We start from the raw sequence: 13,312 nt of genomic DNA, 5'->3' as shown, positions 1-13,312 counted from the left end.
TATTTGGAAAATATTTGCTTTCAACGATTTAGTTTAAGTATAGCCTCCAGTAAATAAAGAGACCCTTACCAAGAGTTGTCAGAAAGTGTGATACTGATTCCACAACTCTGTTTTCTTAATTGGTACAGTACATATACATTTCTGATTACAGATAAACAAAGTGTCAGCAAGCACATACACTAATTATTTTCAATACCTGGCAATGTAAAGTGTTTTTTATGTTTATTATAAGAATTGGTGAGATAACAACAGCAAAAGTACAAGACAAAGTATTTTACATCCAGAATTCAATTTTATATTGTATGAAAATGTCCTTGGTTAAGGAATTGCTATCTTTAGCTCGCTTTGCTCTGTTATTTTCTACTGTAGAGTAGCTGACCATGAGAAAAACAGTAATACTGTAAATGTAGTCTTTGTTGTACAGTATCATTCAGAAAAGAAGTGTAACAATATAGCCCTTACGATAACATACATATAGCAAACAATTATAATATTACAAAATAAGTTTTTATTTAAAAATCAAATAACTATTTGGCTTCCCAATTGTAGTAATGTTCCTTCCATGAAACTTATGTACAGTATTTTTATAGCTTCAACCTGATAATTCAGTGGAAATAATTTAGCTGAAATCTGTTGTTTGGAGCATTACTGTAAAATATTGCTATGCGGCCGAATGCTATTGGTTCAATGTCATTCACATTAAAAGAAACAATAGATTTTTTCTGTGCACTGTGATATTAATTTAATTAAGCTAGATGAATTTACTAGAGCTGACTTTCTAACGTCTGGCTTTGCCATTGTTACCACATAAATATATTTGGTCTGATGCAGAATAGAAGACATTGTACATCTATTAGAGAAGCGTATGTATCTTGCATGTTTTCATTCCGTGGGCATGATGTAATGCCGCCTGAGTTTTTTAAAGGGGCAAGCACTTACAAGGCAAAACCATGCTTTGTAAGTGATTGCCCCTTTATAAAAAATGTCCAAGTTCAGCCAGCATCCCACACGTTTGACAAACTCGGACGGTATTACATCTGCCCTGTGTTTGCCTTGTAACCAAGTGTACACATTTGCAAGTGCACAATGATGATGCCATCAATGAAACGAAGAACACAGATAGGGTTGATCCATGCCTACTTGCAAACAACCTGCCACCACAAAGTAGTGATGGCCATTGACCATTGATGATTTGAAGTCGATGTTGAGTATGGTTTCCTGCCATTGATGGTTCAGTGCTAGCGATTTTTTTTCTCTCAAAGTGTCAGTGCACAGAGTTTAGTCCTGGCTCTGATGCCCATGAAGCCACGCCTCTGGGCCCTGATTGCCCTGCATTTCATTGTACAGTTATGCAGGACTGGCCATCAGTGGGTAAAACCATTGATGTTTCTTTTACATGTGGTTTTACACCATCAAGGTTAACCATCAATAGTACCATTGATGGTGACCATCGATGGCTAACCCACCGATGGCCATACCTACCACAAAGTTACGCTCCTTCAGCTACAAGTGAAGATGCAATCTCTTGCAGACATATGCACTCAGCTATGGTGCATGTGCAGTGCAAAAGCATGCAAGATTCATCTGTAAAGCTGACTTGTGTTCATCTCTGCATCAGCCAAATTATGCCTCTTAGATAAAAAAAACAGAGTTACTCAACATGAGGCAGTACTGTGTCTTCTAAACGTATGTTCAGATGCTCAATGTGTACTGAAAAATATGACAAAATATGACAGGTCTGTAGTTTAAAAGAAATGATGTGACTGTAGAGCAGGGGTAGCCAATCCTGGTCCTCGAGAGCTACCAACAGTTCATGTTTTCCAGGCCACCTAGCAGGTGCACAGGCAGGGTCGGACTAGCCCACAGGGGTACCAGGGAAACCACCGGTAGGCCCCACTGTCTGAGGCACAACTCCTTCCTCTAGGGATCAGGTTCCAGACTGTGCACTTGTATTATACATGGTAGATATATTGTATTACACTGCACTAAACTATTGTGTACTTCAAGCCTCTGTGGAGGCTGGCCACACACCCTTTGTAGGCTGGCCACACCCCTAAGTAAGGGCCCATATAACTGCATTCCCCCGGTGGGCCCTTCATATCCCAGTCCGACACTGTGCACAGGTGTATTCATTACTCACTGACACATTTGAAAAGATTCACAGGTGGTGCTAATTACTTCACTTATGATTCTGTGAGACCTGCAAAATGTTAACTGTTGGTGGCTCTCGAGGACCAGGGTTGGCTGCCCCTGCTGTAGAGTATAGTACAGCAGAAAGAGTATTGCTGGAAATGAAATGAGAAAAATGGAAATCAGTCTTTCCCAATAGTGTTGTATGTAGGAAAGGTACATTTTCTCACAGTAAATATCTTCTGCTTTAATGGCCGTTCACAGATAATTAATTTAAATGTTAACAGGATGATCCATTTGCCATAGTAGTAAAATAGCAACTTAATTATGAGTGGGACATTCAAACTTAATTATGAATTAAGATCTTTTTTTCCCAGCCACCAGATGATTTTAGCCTCGAGGTCAACATTGTGACCAGTATTTACTAATTAGAGCTGTAACAGTGGAAAATCACTTAGGTTCCATGTAATTGAATGGGCGAATAATATATTCCTCCAAACTTATCACTTTGAAATACATGTTTTAGAAAATGAAGCTGTTCATTCAGTGCTTATTCTTTCATACAGTAGTTTCTGGTTGTTGTTTGTGAGAAGATGACATTTCTATTCAAAGATCATCCCCATCATCAGAAGTGAAGCTGCTCCTCCTGCTGCTTCCTTTGGAAAGGTCTGGTGATGTTGTAGACAGAAAGGGGTCTGTTCCATATGGAGACATTTCCTCTAACATCTGTTCCTTTAAAGCAGCACTGAATGATAAATCTGTAAAATGTGAGAGGGGATCGGAAAATCCAGTTGATCCATCACACAAATCAGTCGTTTTTCCAATAGACAGGGGAAGCTGGTGAGCAAAATCCTCTGAAATATTCTCTCCGTATGTTTGCTGCTTGATAACCTGGGAAGATAGTTCTACTGTGCACATTGCCGGAATGGGCAGACCATGAGCTCGGGCTTGTATTTCAAGTTCCTAAAATTATAGAATCGTGCAGATTTAAGTACTGATTACCTTGAAATAAGACAGGTCATTTAAGTGACACACATATTAATATATATTTTGTATTTGTTTTATTTGTAATACAAAAGTTATAAAATAATATCTGGCACATGAAAGTTGACATTACTTTGCACTTGATTTTATTTATTTATTTGTTTTAAGTTTAAATTGTTGCAGTCAGTGTCTAACTGGAGCATGAATGGCCCACCAGGGGGGATGCAGTGGTAGGGGCCCATGTTTAGGGGTGTGGCCAGTCTCCATAGGGGGTGTGGCCACCAACCACATTGATTTGGCTAACCATTACAGAGTGCATGGGCTGGGCCCTTTGATAAACATATAAGGCTAGATGTAATAGGTGTCTAAAAAATGGCACCAAATCGCACTTTTGTAATTTGCGTTTTTTTTAATAAAAATCGCAAATGTAATAGGGTGCGATTTTTTAGGTTAAAACGGAATTCGCATGCGATTATTTGTGTTTTTTAGTAAAGGAAACATGCAGTAATAAAAACATGCGGATTTTAGGTCATGTTTTATTACTTAGTCAGAAGCATGCACAGAGATCTGTCTAAAAAAGTAAAGAAAGTGTTCTAAAAAAAGTCCCCCCCAAAAGTATAACCAGCTCCGGGCTCTCTGAGCCAGTCCTGATTGCAAACATACAGGGGAAAAATGTATTGGGGGTTCCCCATATTTAAACAACCAGCACCAGGCTCTTGGACCTGTCCTAGTTCCAAAAATATGAGGGACAAAAGACGTAGGGGTCCCCCGTATTTTTGGAACCAGCACCGGGCTTCACTAGCCAGGGAGGTGATGCCACAGCCGGGGGACACTTTTATAGGTCCCTGCAGCCAAAGCATCACTCCCCCCAACTAGTCACCCATGGCCTGGGTTCCCTGGGGGAGTGGGGACCCCAAAAATAAAGGGGTCCCCTCTTCAGGCACCCAAGGGCCAGGGATGAAGCCCAAGGCTGTCCCTCCATCCCTGGGCTTTCCTGACTTGTTGGAAAACACGAGGATCGGCAGAATAGCCGCGGAACCACATGCTTTTGTCGGAAATGAGGCCAAATCCAACAGGTTTTTGCCCCGTTTCTGACAATCTCAATCCGACCTTAAATAAAGTCGGATTAAGGAGATGAGACGGGGAGCGGGGACATGTTTTGAGTGGTGTGGGGAGACGGCGAGCAGGTGAGGAGGATGGGAGAGGAGATGGAGCAGGGATAGATGAGGAGGAGCTAAGAGGAAGAGATGGGTACATTCAGTGCCAGAGCCGGGACCTCGCTTGCTGGAGCTGGGTGGACACGGTGAGGTCTGGCGGTGGCGCCCCATCCTCCTGCTACGCTGCTGCAGACGCAGTGTTCCCTGCTCTCCCTGCCACAATGAATCTCTAGCAGAAGGGAGCTGCGTCTTTACCAGGAGGGTGCCTTTCTGTGTCCTTTCTGACAATGTCAATCCGACTTTAAAAAGTCGGATTGGCATTGTCGGGAAAGGCCAAATCCTCGAGGATTTGGCCGTTCATTGAATACTGCTATGTCGGATCCTTTCCGACAATGCTTGTCAGAAAGGATCCGACATGAATTTAATATGCCTCTTATTCTCTTATGACCTCCTTTATTCTATAAAATTAGTTGTAACCCCCAATATATATGATTGGTTGCACTATGTTCTTTCCTACACCGGCAGTTTGCAGAACAAAAGCGTTAGTAATATGCCACAATATGGGTTAGTTTCAAACCCCACTACCTGCCCCCACAACCCCCCGCCACACACACACACACACACCACCTCCACCTACACACACACACACACACACACACACACACACACACACAAGGGCCACTTCATCACCGCAGGCCTCAGTCTGATGCACCAGCTGAATTGGCAGTAGTTACACCCCGTACTTGGGGGGTCATTCCGAGTTTATCGCTCGCTAGCAACTTTTTGCTGTGCTGCGATCAGATAGTCGCCGCCTATGGGGTAGTGTATTTTCGCTTTGCAAGTTTGCGAACGCTTTTGCAGCCGACGGCACAAAAGATTTTTTGGCAGTTTCTGAGTAGCTCTGAACTTACTCAGCCACTGCGATCACTTCAGTCTTTTTGATCCCGGAATTGACGTTAGACACCCGCCCTGCAAACGCTTGGACATGCCTGCGTTTTTCCAACCACTCCCAGAAAACGATCAGTTGACACACATAAACGCCCTCTTCCTGTCAATCACCTTGCGATCGGCTGTGCGAATGGATTCTTCGTTAAATCCATTGCCCTGAACCGATCCTCTTTGTACCCGTATGACACGCCTGCACATTGCGGTGCATGCGCAGATTTGCTGTGATTTAACCTGATCGCAGTGCAGCAAAAAGTTGCTAGCGAGCAATCAACTCGGAATGACCCCCTTGGTTTCTGTGAATTGCTGCACTTTTCATAGTGTGTTTCTGGTTTTATAAATATGTCCTGTTGAATTCTGTTGTCCCACTGTCAGGTTGTAGCAAGATTAGATTGGAGTGTAATTTTCAGAATGTATTCTTTTTATTCAAACAAGGCTATTTTCCATTCATTCTATTTGATGGTGCTTGAAAATAATATAAAAAACAAGTGCATTTTTATCACAAGAATATGCCAATAACAGGAAAGTGTATATATCCTTATTTTCTGTTTTCAGAAAGTACTAACATTATTGAATTAGCATGATTGGTGGCTTTCTGTAGATTTTTGCAGCTATTTTATTGCATTTGACACCACAAAGCAAGTACTAAATAAATAAATCTCTTAGCTCATCTCAAAATATATCCAAACCCGACATCTGCGCTCTTCACAAGATCTATGGGGGTAATTCCAAGTTGATCGCAGCAGGATTTTTGATAGCAATGAGGCAAAACCATGTGCACTGCAGGGGAGGCAGATATAACATGTGCAGAAAGAGTTAGATTTGGGTGGGTTATTTTATTTCTGTGCAGGGTAAATACTGGCTGCTTTATTTTTACACTGCAAATTAGATTGCAGATTGAACACACCCCACCCAAATCTAACTCTCTCTGCACATGTTATATCTGCCTCCCCTGCAGTGCACATGGTTTTGCCCAATTGCTAACAAAAATCCTGCTGCGATCAACTTGGAATTACCCCCTATGTCTCTCATCCACACTCATTATTCACTTACATTCATGAATACTGCACCTACACTGTAGAATGTACTCCCATGTTCAGTAAGGCTCTCCTTTGGTCTGCAAACCTTCAAGAGTTCCCTGAAAACTCACATCTTCAGACAAGCTTATTCAATTCCAGAACCGCCCACATACCCTTCATAAACGTTCCTATCCAGTTAAATCCCCACTGTAGAGTCCACTCATATACTAACATATTTTCTCGCTTTTCACTTTCCCATCCTCCTAACCCCAGGCCAACATTGCTGTGTGACCATATCATACAGCGATGGCTGTAGACAGTGAGGCCAGGCCCAGCAAATGGGGGCATGTCCTAATGTAAGGGGTTATGGCCATGCATCCTCACAAAAATGATTAATTAAAAATAGCAATTAAGGTGTCACAAAGCTGCGCCACACGCTCTAGAGGGGGTGCCGTTGTGCACCTCAGCCTGAGAAGATCAGAAGGAGGGCACGATCAGTGCGAATGCTTCCCTTCCTCTCCCTGCACAGCCTACCTTCACTAACTGCAGGCAAGGTGGACAGATAAGGGGTATGAGCAAGTGAGCGGCAGACCCAGGCCACTCCATTAGGCTTGGGCCCTGGTAATTAATACCCACCCCCCAACCCCCCCGCTCAGCATCACTGCATGCAGCCCACCAAGAAGCTTTGCAATCTGGTATACTTTTATGCAATAAATAGCACCTATACTTGTGTATCAATGCCTACTTACCTATAGATTGTAAGCTTGCGAGAAGGGCCTTCCTACCTCTATGACTGTCTGTTATTACCCACAGTGGTGCCCGAGAGAGGGGGGGTACAGATTACCCTGGCCCGGGCATGCCAGGGGGCCCAGGCCAGGGCACACCAGTAGACTTTTTTTTTTGGGGGGGGGGGGGGTACTTCTTTTCATTATTATAAATCAGTGGGCGGACGGGTGTGCGAGTAGTGGGTTTGGTCACCGGGAGGAGGAATGTATGTGTGTCTCACATGGCTGTTTGTCTGTGTTGTGGACGTCCCTCACAGCCACTTCCATCTGCCGCACCACTGCTAGGATCTCACGAGATGATGACATCATCTCGCGAGTCAATCTCTGCAGCCAGCTCTGGATGGCCTCTTCACAATCAGCCGGATCCAAGAGACGGGCAGGGACTGAAAGGGGCAGGCATGCAGCTGGCTGGGTGTGGCCCATGGGTTTAAGAAGTTGTGCAGCTCAGCTCAATTGTAATAATCAGCAGCAGGGCTGTCACCTCGTCGGGAGCTAGCCTGTTAGGCTGAAACACTGTGAATTGGGAACTGTGAGTGACAGACACAGCACTGTGGTGTGGCAGGCAGCTGCTAACAATTTATTAATTCTATATAAATATTATATAATACATGCATCCATACATTAGTGCTAGTATTATATTTATAGAGGGAGAGAGAGGTCTATATATATATATATATATATATATACGTATGTATGTATGTATATATATATATATATATATATATATACATGCTGTGGCCACACCCACTCCAGGGGTCCCGGGAAGTTGTTGTACCGGGGGGTCAGGATTTCTCTTGGCAGCCCTGATTACCCAGTCTTGTTTATTTCACTATGTTGCAATTGTTTTGTTTTATGTTATCACTGTTTCCGACTGTAAAGTGCAATGGAATTTGCTGTGCTATATAAGAAACTGTTAATAAATAAATAATAAGTACCATAGAGATGGTTTTAATGGAGTGAGCAAACTTGGTTTATACTTTATACTGAGTGCTGCAAGTCAAGAACAAATATATTTGTTTGTAAGTACTGCACGTTTTCAAACTACACTGTCCAAACCAATGCACTGTTTATATAATCGTATCAGAAATGCATTCATATACATGGTCCCTGTAAAAAGGTAAAGCACATATTGGAGTAACAAATAGACACAGTGTATAACAGAATTGATAAATGATATAATCTGTTAGAACTGATGCGGAAGATTTTATGAATATTTTCGTTCTTACTAAACCAACCTGAATACGAAGCAGCAATCTTCTATTGGCTTGTTCTAATTTTTTTTGTCTGTGTTCTAATTCTCTACCTCTTTGTTGTTCTCTTTGTAGCCACTTGATGTATTCTACTGAAGCTTTTAAAATAGTTCCTTTGTTCCAACGCATATCACTGCAAAAGGAGAAATAACCTTTTCACAATTGTGCGCATCAGCAGAATTTATAAGAACTTACAAAATCTTTTACATTAACCTGAAATAATGATTTACATGACTATTATTCACTGTTAGATATTATTGCTTCTGAATGGGAATTTTAATAGAATAGTTAAGAAGTCCTTATATAGTAAAATTGATCCTGGAATGAAAATATGTGTCAAAAGAAACTAATAGAGAGACTTTTTGTGAGAGTACTAAATGTATTATCATGATTTTACCATTACAGTTTTTATATTTTAAGTGAAAATTGCTTTTATTATTAACTCTGAGATTAAAATCTATGTGCAGTACTTATACATTAATAGAGAAGAAAATGTACATTGCCAAAGAATTCAGATTACATTTTTAAAGATCATTTTAGGCATAATATTCTTTATATGTCATCCTTTTCAGGAAAGAGAGAGGGGCTCATTGTGAATAGTAAAATAAACTATATTCTGAATAGTGGATTCTTATTCAAAATTGTACGTAATATAATATACATAGAAACTATTCAGGTATTTATTTCTTTTCTAACCAGAGATTATAAAATATATTGACCTAAATCTAATTTTATCTGTAAAACACATTCAAAAGCTAGTGTAAATACACATCATATATCTTCTAATAAATGGTGATACATTACTGTATGATTTGCTCTGGCCATAGGTCAAATTGTACAAATACAGTACATTGTGTATTATACCATGAAATTAATAGTGGGTAGGACACCCTCCCCAGATTTCTTTAGGAAGTGATATTATGTGAGTTAACTTGGTATGAGCTGCAGAAGGAGGACACAGTATATGTAATAAGCACACTGAATCTGTAAAATAATCACACTGTATGTGTAAAATAAGCACACTGTATATGTAATGAGCACACAGTATACTGTATGTGATGAGCACACAGTATATGTAATGATCATACTGTATATGTAATAGGCAGGGCTGCCATCAGGGGGATGCTGGGGTCACAGCTGTCCGGGGCCCAGCCTCTCTGACAGAGAAGAGAAGTCCCAGGCTGCTCGTGCCACCGTCCCTCCACCCTCCGCAGTGCTGTATTGAAAATGTCCCTTTCAAAATGGCTGCCACCTCAAAGTAGACAGTTATTAAAGATACTAGAGGAGGTGCCTCTATTATCTTTAATAACTGTCTCCTCTGAGGCAGTGGCCATTTTGGGATGGATGTTTTCAATAGTTTTAATTTGAAGCAGGCGCGAACAGCGGGAGTAGGGGGGTCGGGAATCCCCTGACAGCGAGTTGAACCCCTGAAAATGAGCAGGTACTGTTATAATTACTGTGTGGGGCGTAATATGATGACAAGGGCATTACTGTGGGGGCATAATATGGTGTCACAGACATTACTGTGTGGGGCATAATATGATGATGGGCATAACATGGTGTGAGGGGCATTACTGTGTAGGGAACAATTTGGTGACAGGGGCATAACTGTGTGGATATAATATGGTGTCAGGAGCATTACTGTGGGGACTTAATTTGCCTATTTTGTCGGTCCTGGGCCCCACAAATACTGATGGCAACCCTGGTAATGAGCACACAGAATATGTAATGAGATGTGTGAAATGTTTCCACTTACTATTTACTTGAACAAGACAACACCAAGTTAGGGGTCTATTTACGAAGCCTTAGATGGAGATAAAGTGGATAGAGATAAAGTACCAGCCAACCGGCTTCTAACTGCCATGTCACAGGCAGGTTGTGTTTGAAAAATTACAGTTAGGAGCCGATTGGCTGGTACTTTATCTCCGTTGACGTTATCTCCCTCCAAGGCTTAGTAAATAGACCCCTTTAGTTTAAAACTTTAAAAATGTAACGCATCTTGTAAAAGTTTATTGAAATGCATTAACATGTACTAGAAAATAAACTTGGATTTTAATGTGCAATAAAACTGTATTGTAAATAGCAGCTTGTACACAGAGGTAGACAGTGCTCTTATTACTGGATTATATAAACAGGCCAAAACCATAAGTATAAACATTTTATTACTGTTTTATCCATTAAAGAGTGGATATAAACTTACGGATCATTTGACTTTGGGATCATTGTTCCAAGTTCTTTGATCCTGTAGTTAATATTATATCGTCTCCGCCGTTCAACTGTTAAATAGAAATTAATTATTCATGACGTCCTATTCCAAGCTACATAAGGAGACATTCCTAGGAAAGTTAGTGAAGTCTAGAAATGTGTGTGTGTGTGTGTGTGTGTGTGTGTGTGTGTGTGTTTGTGTGTGTGTGTGTGTGTGTGTGTGTGTGTGTGTGTGTGTGTGTATATAGATAGATAGACAGACAGAGCTATACATATCTATATATCTATATATTTATATATACATATACACACACACACAATGACTAGCAGCAGCGAGCACTCCAAATCACTCAGGGGAATCTGCTCCTGGTCCCCTCAGTGCCGACAGCTGACTAAGTACAGCGACGTAGCATAGACAAGTAGTGAGTATTGGTGGCACTCCGGGAATAAATAAAACACCACACAAGGAAGTTATGCATATTATTTTTTACTGTACACCATCTTTTTCTTTGGATAAACATTAGTAAGTACGTATGCCGCTAAGTGCACAGACAGAGCTATTTATACACCCATGTAAGGTAAGAGAATCCGGTTAAAACAGTTTACAATATGTCTTGTCAATTTAACTTGTTACTTTTAAAATCATGATATGCTGCCTGTATGGAAAAAATTAAATGTTGGCATCTTATTTGCTGGGATTAGTGCTGCTTCCTTTACATATCTTGGGCTAGATGCATCATCGCTTGGAAAGTGATAAAATGGAGAGTGAAAAAGTATCAGCCAATCAGCTCCTAACTGACATTTTTTCAAACACAGCCTATGACATGGCAATTAGGACCTGACTGGCTGGTACTTTTTCACTCTCCATTTTATCACTTTCCAAGCGATGATGCATCTAGCCCCTTCCTTATTTGTCTCTACCTATCATTAATTTGATGATGTCCAGTAGCAAGTTGTTACAGAAACTAATGACATTTTTCCCGTCAATCGTTAGAAAGGGCACTCACCAATTATTTTGGCAGGAAAAGACTTTTTATTTCACCTTGTCAAACAGTACTCTACAGTATTCCATAACTTTCATCATATATGAATGTGAAGGTAGTGTTACTTACCTAGTGGTATCCATATATCATAGTTATAACACAGCTGCACTATCAGAGCAGCTGTGTTATAACTATGATTATGCTGTCTGCAGTTTTCAATCATGCTCTAGAGTCTATATTAGCACTTCTCAGTCTTCCTCTGTAATAGTGATTCTTAGTCCTCAGGAAACCTAACAGATCACATGTTACAGACCACCTACAGATGTGTACTCATACACTGTAGCTTTAATTGTGCCAAACAGTCCCTCTTAGCCCTGGCAACAATACTATGTCAAGTGCTTTTCCCACTCAAAATGTGCCTCTTATTCACATAAATAAAACAAACGGATGTGACTAAACTACTTTGCTAGATTACACTGATCAATTAGATGTGTGCCATTTGTACATCTGATTGCGAATTAGTTTGAATCTGTATATGAAGTGCTAGGATTCTGGGAAAGTTGATCTGCAGCTGTAAGTTTTTGATTAGTAACTGGGATTATTTACTAGACACTTTGGTAAACCCTGTATAGAACTTTATGTAAAGATTTCATATACAGGATTACTGAGTATATACAGGTAGTGTTCCTATATCTGGAAGCCACCAAGTTAGTAACACCACCTTCACATTCACCTATGGCATTGTATGGAATTGGTGAACTTGAAAAAGGACCAATAGGTGTCCACATTTTTGATGGACCATATCACTGATGAGGTGAAATAAAAAGTATTTTCTGCCTTCTGCTTGAGTGAGAGTGCTTCCTCACAACAGATTCTGAAGTGATAAAGCAGTGATAAAGAAGTGATAAGTGGAAGGTGATAACGCACCATCCAATCAACTCCTGTCATTTTTCAAACACATAATGATTGGCTGGTGTGTTATCACCTTCCACTTATCACTGCTTTATCACTTCTCCAAGGCTGAATACATCTGCCCCAAAGATGGTTATTGTATTACATCCAATTGTACTGTAGTGCTATACGTTGATATACTTACTAAGGTTATGATTGTCCTTCTTCTGCCTCTCTTTGGCCATTGTTCTCGTATCTGTAACTGACAAAAATGTCTACATTAATACTGTGAATCCGAATGTATGTTATTACAGATAAGACAATACATACAATAAAATAGAATTTGCTTTATGTATTTTGTTTCTTTACAAGCTTGTAAATAGATTATTGCTTACAATATTTACAAACAGTCACAAATACACATTCTTCCTAGTACAGTAACATAAACACAGTTTTCATTGGTGCACATTTGCTAATATTTATGTGATAGTAAACAAGCTTGGCAGCATGGTCCTCTTTGTATATGTGAGTTTTATGACTGCATTTTAATCTAAAATCACACGGTGGAGGACAGACAGCAAATTTAGCACAAGTTGTTGTCCATGTAGATTGCATACTGTTGTAGGGAATGGCTGAGACAGTAGGCCTTATTCTGAGTCGGATGCAGCGGCAATGTTGGACACAGTGGAGCTGTCTCTAAGTAACACTGGGCATGCATCCAGATATGTTATGCACAGAGTCGGAGTTGCAGATGCAGCGCACAGGAGATACATAGGGGTATATTTACTAAGGTGTGAGGTTTTTTAGAAGTGCGGATGTTACCCATGAAAACCAATCAGATTCTAGCTATTATCTTCTAGAAGAAGCTAGATAAATGTTAAGTGTAATCTGATTGGTTGCTATGTGCAAAATCTCCACTTCTAAAAAAAACTCCCACCTTAGTTAATACATCCCATAGTCTCA

General features: G+C 40.5%; 1 protein-coding gene across 1 annotated transcript in view; it reads right to left on the bottom strand.

Annotated features, from left to right (window-relative positions):
- Positions 1-205: 205 nt before the first annotated feature.
- TFEC (transcription factor EC) overlaps positions 206-13,312 on the bottom strand; it is a 184,016-nt gene continuing 170,909 nt past the window's right edge. Inside the window, exons 6-9 of the mRNA XM_063927239.1 lie at positions 12,555-12,605; positions 10,471-10,546; positions 8,256-8,403; positions 206-3,093 (exon numbers count right to left, since the gene is read on the bottom strand). Of these exons, the coding sequence (XP_063783309.1) occupies positions 2,737-3,093; positions 8,256-8,403; positions 10,471-10,546; positions 12,555-12,605 (632 nt within the window). The 3' untranslated portion in view covers positions 206-2,736. The remainder of the gene's footprint in view (positions 3,094-8,255; positions 8,404-10,470; positions 10,547-12,554; positions 12,606-13,312) is intronic.

The sequence above is a fragment of the Pseudophryne corroboree genome, chromosome 6 (genome assembly GCF_028390025.1).
Source record: "Pseudophryne corroboree isolate aPseCor3 chromosome 6, aPseCor3.hap2, whole genome shotgun sequence".
Taxonomy (NCBI): Eukaryota; Metazoa; Chordata; class Amphibia; order Anura; family Myobatrachidae; genus Pseudophryne; species Pseudophryne corroboree.
This window is presented reverse-complemented; position numbering and strand designations above follow the sequence as displayed.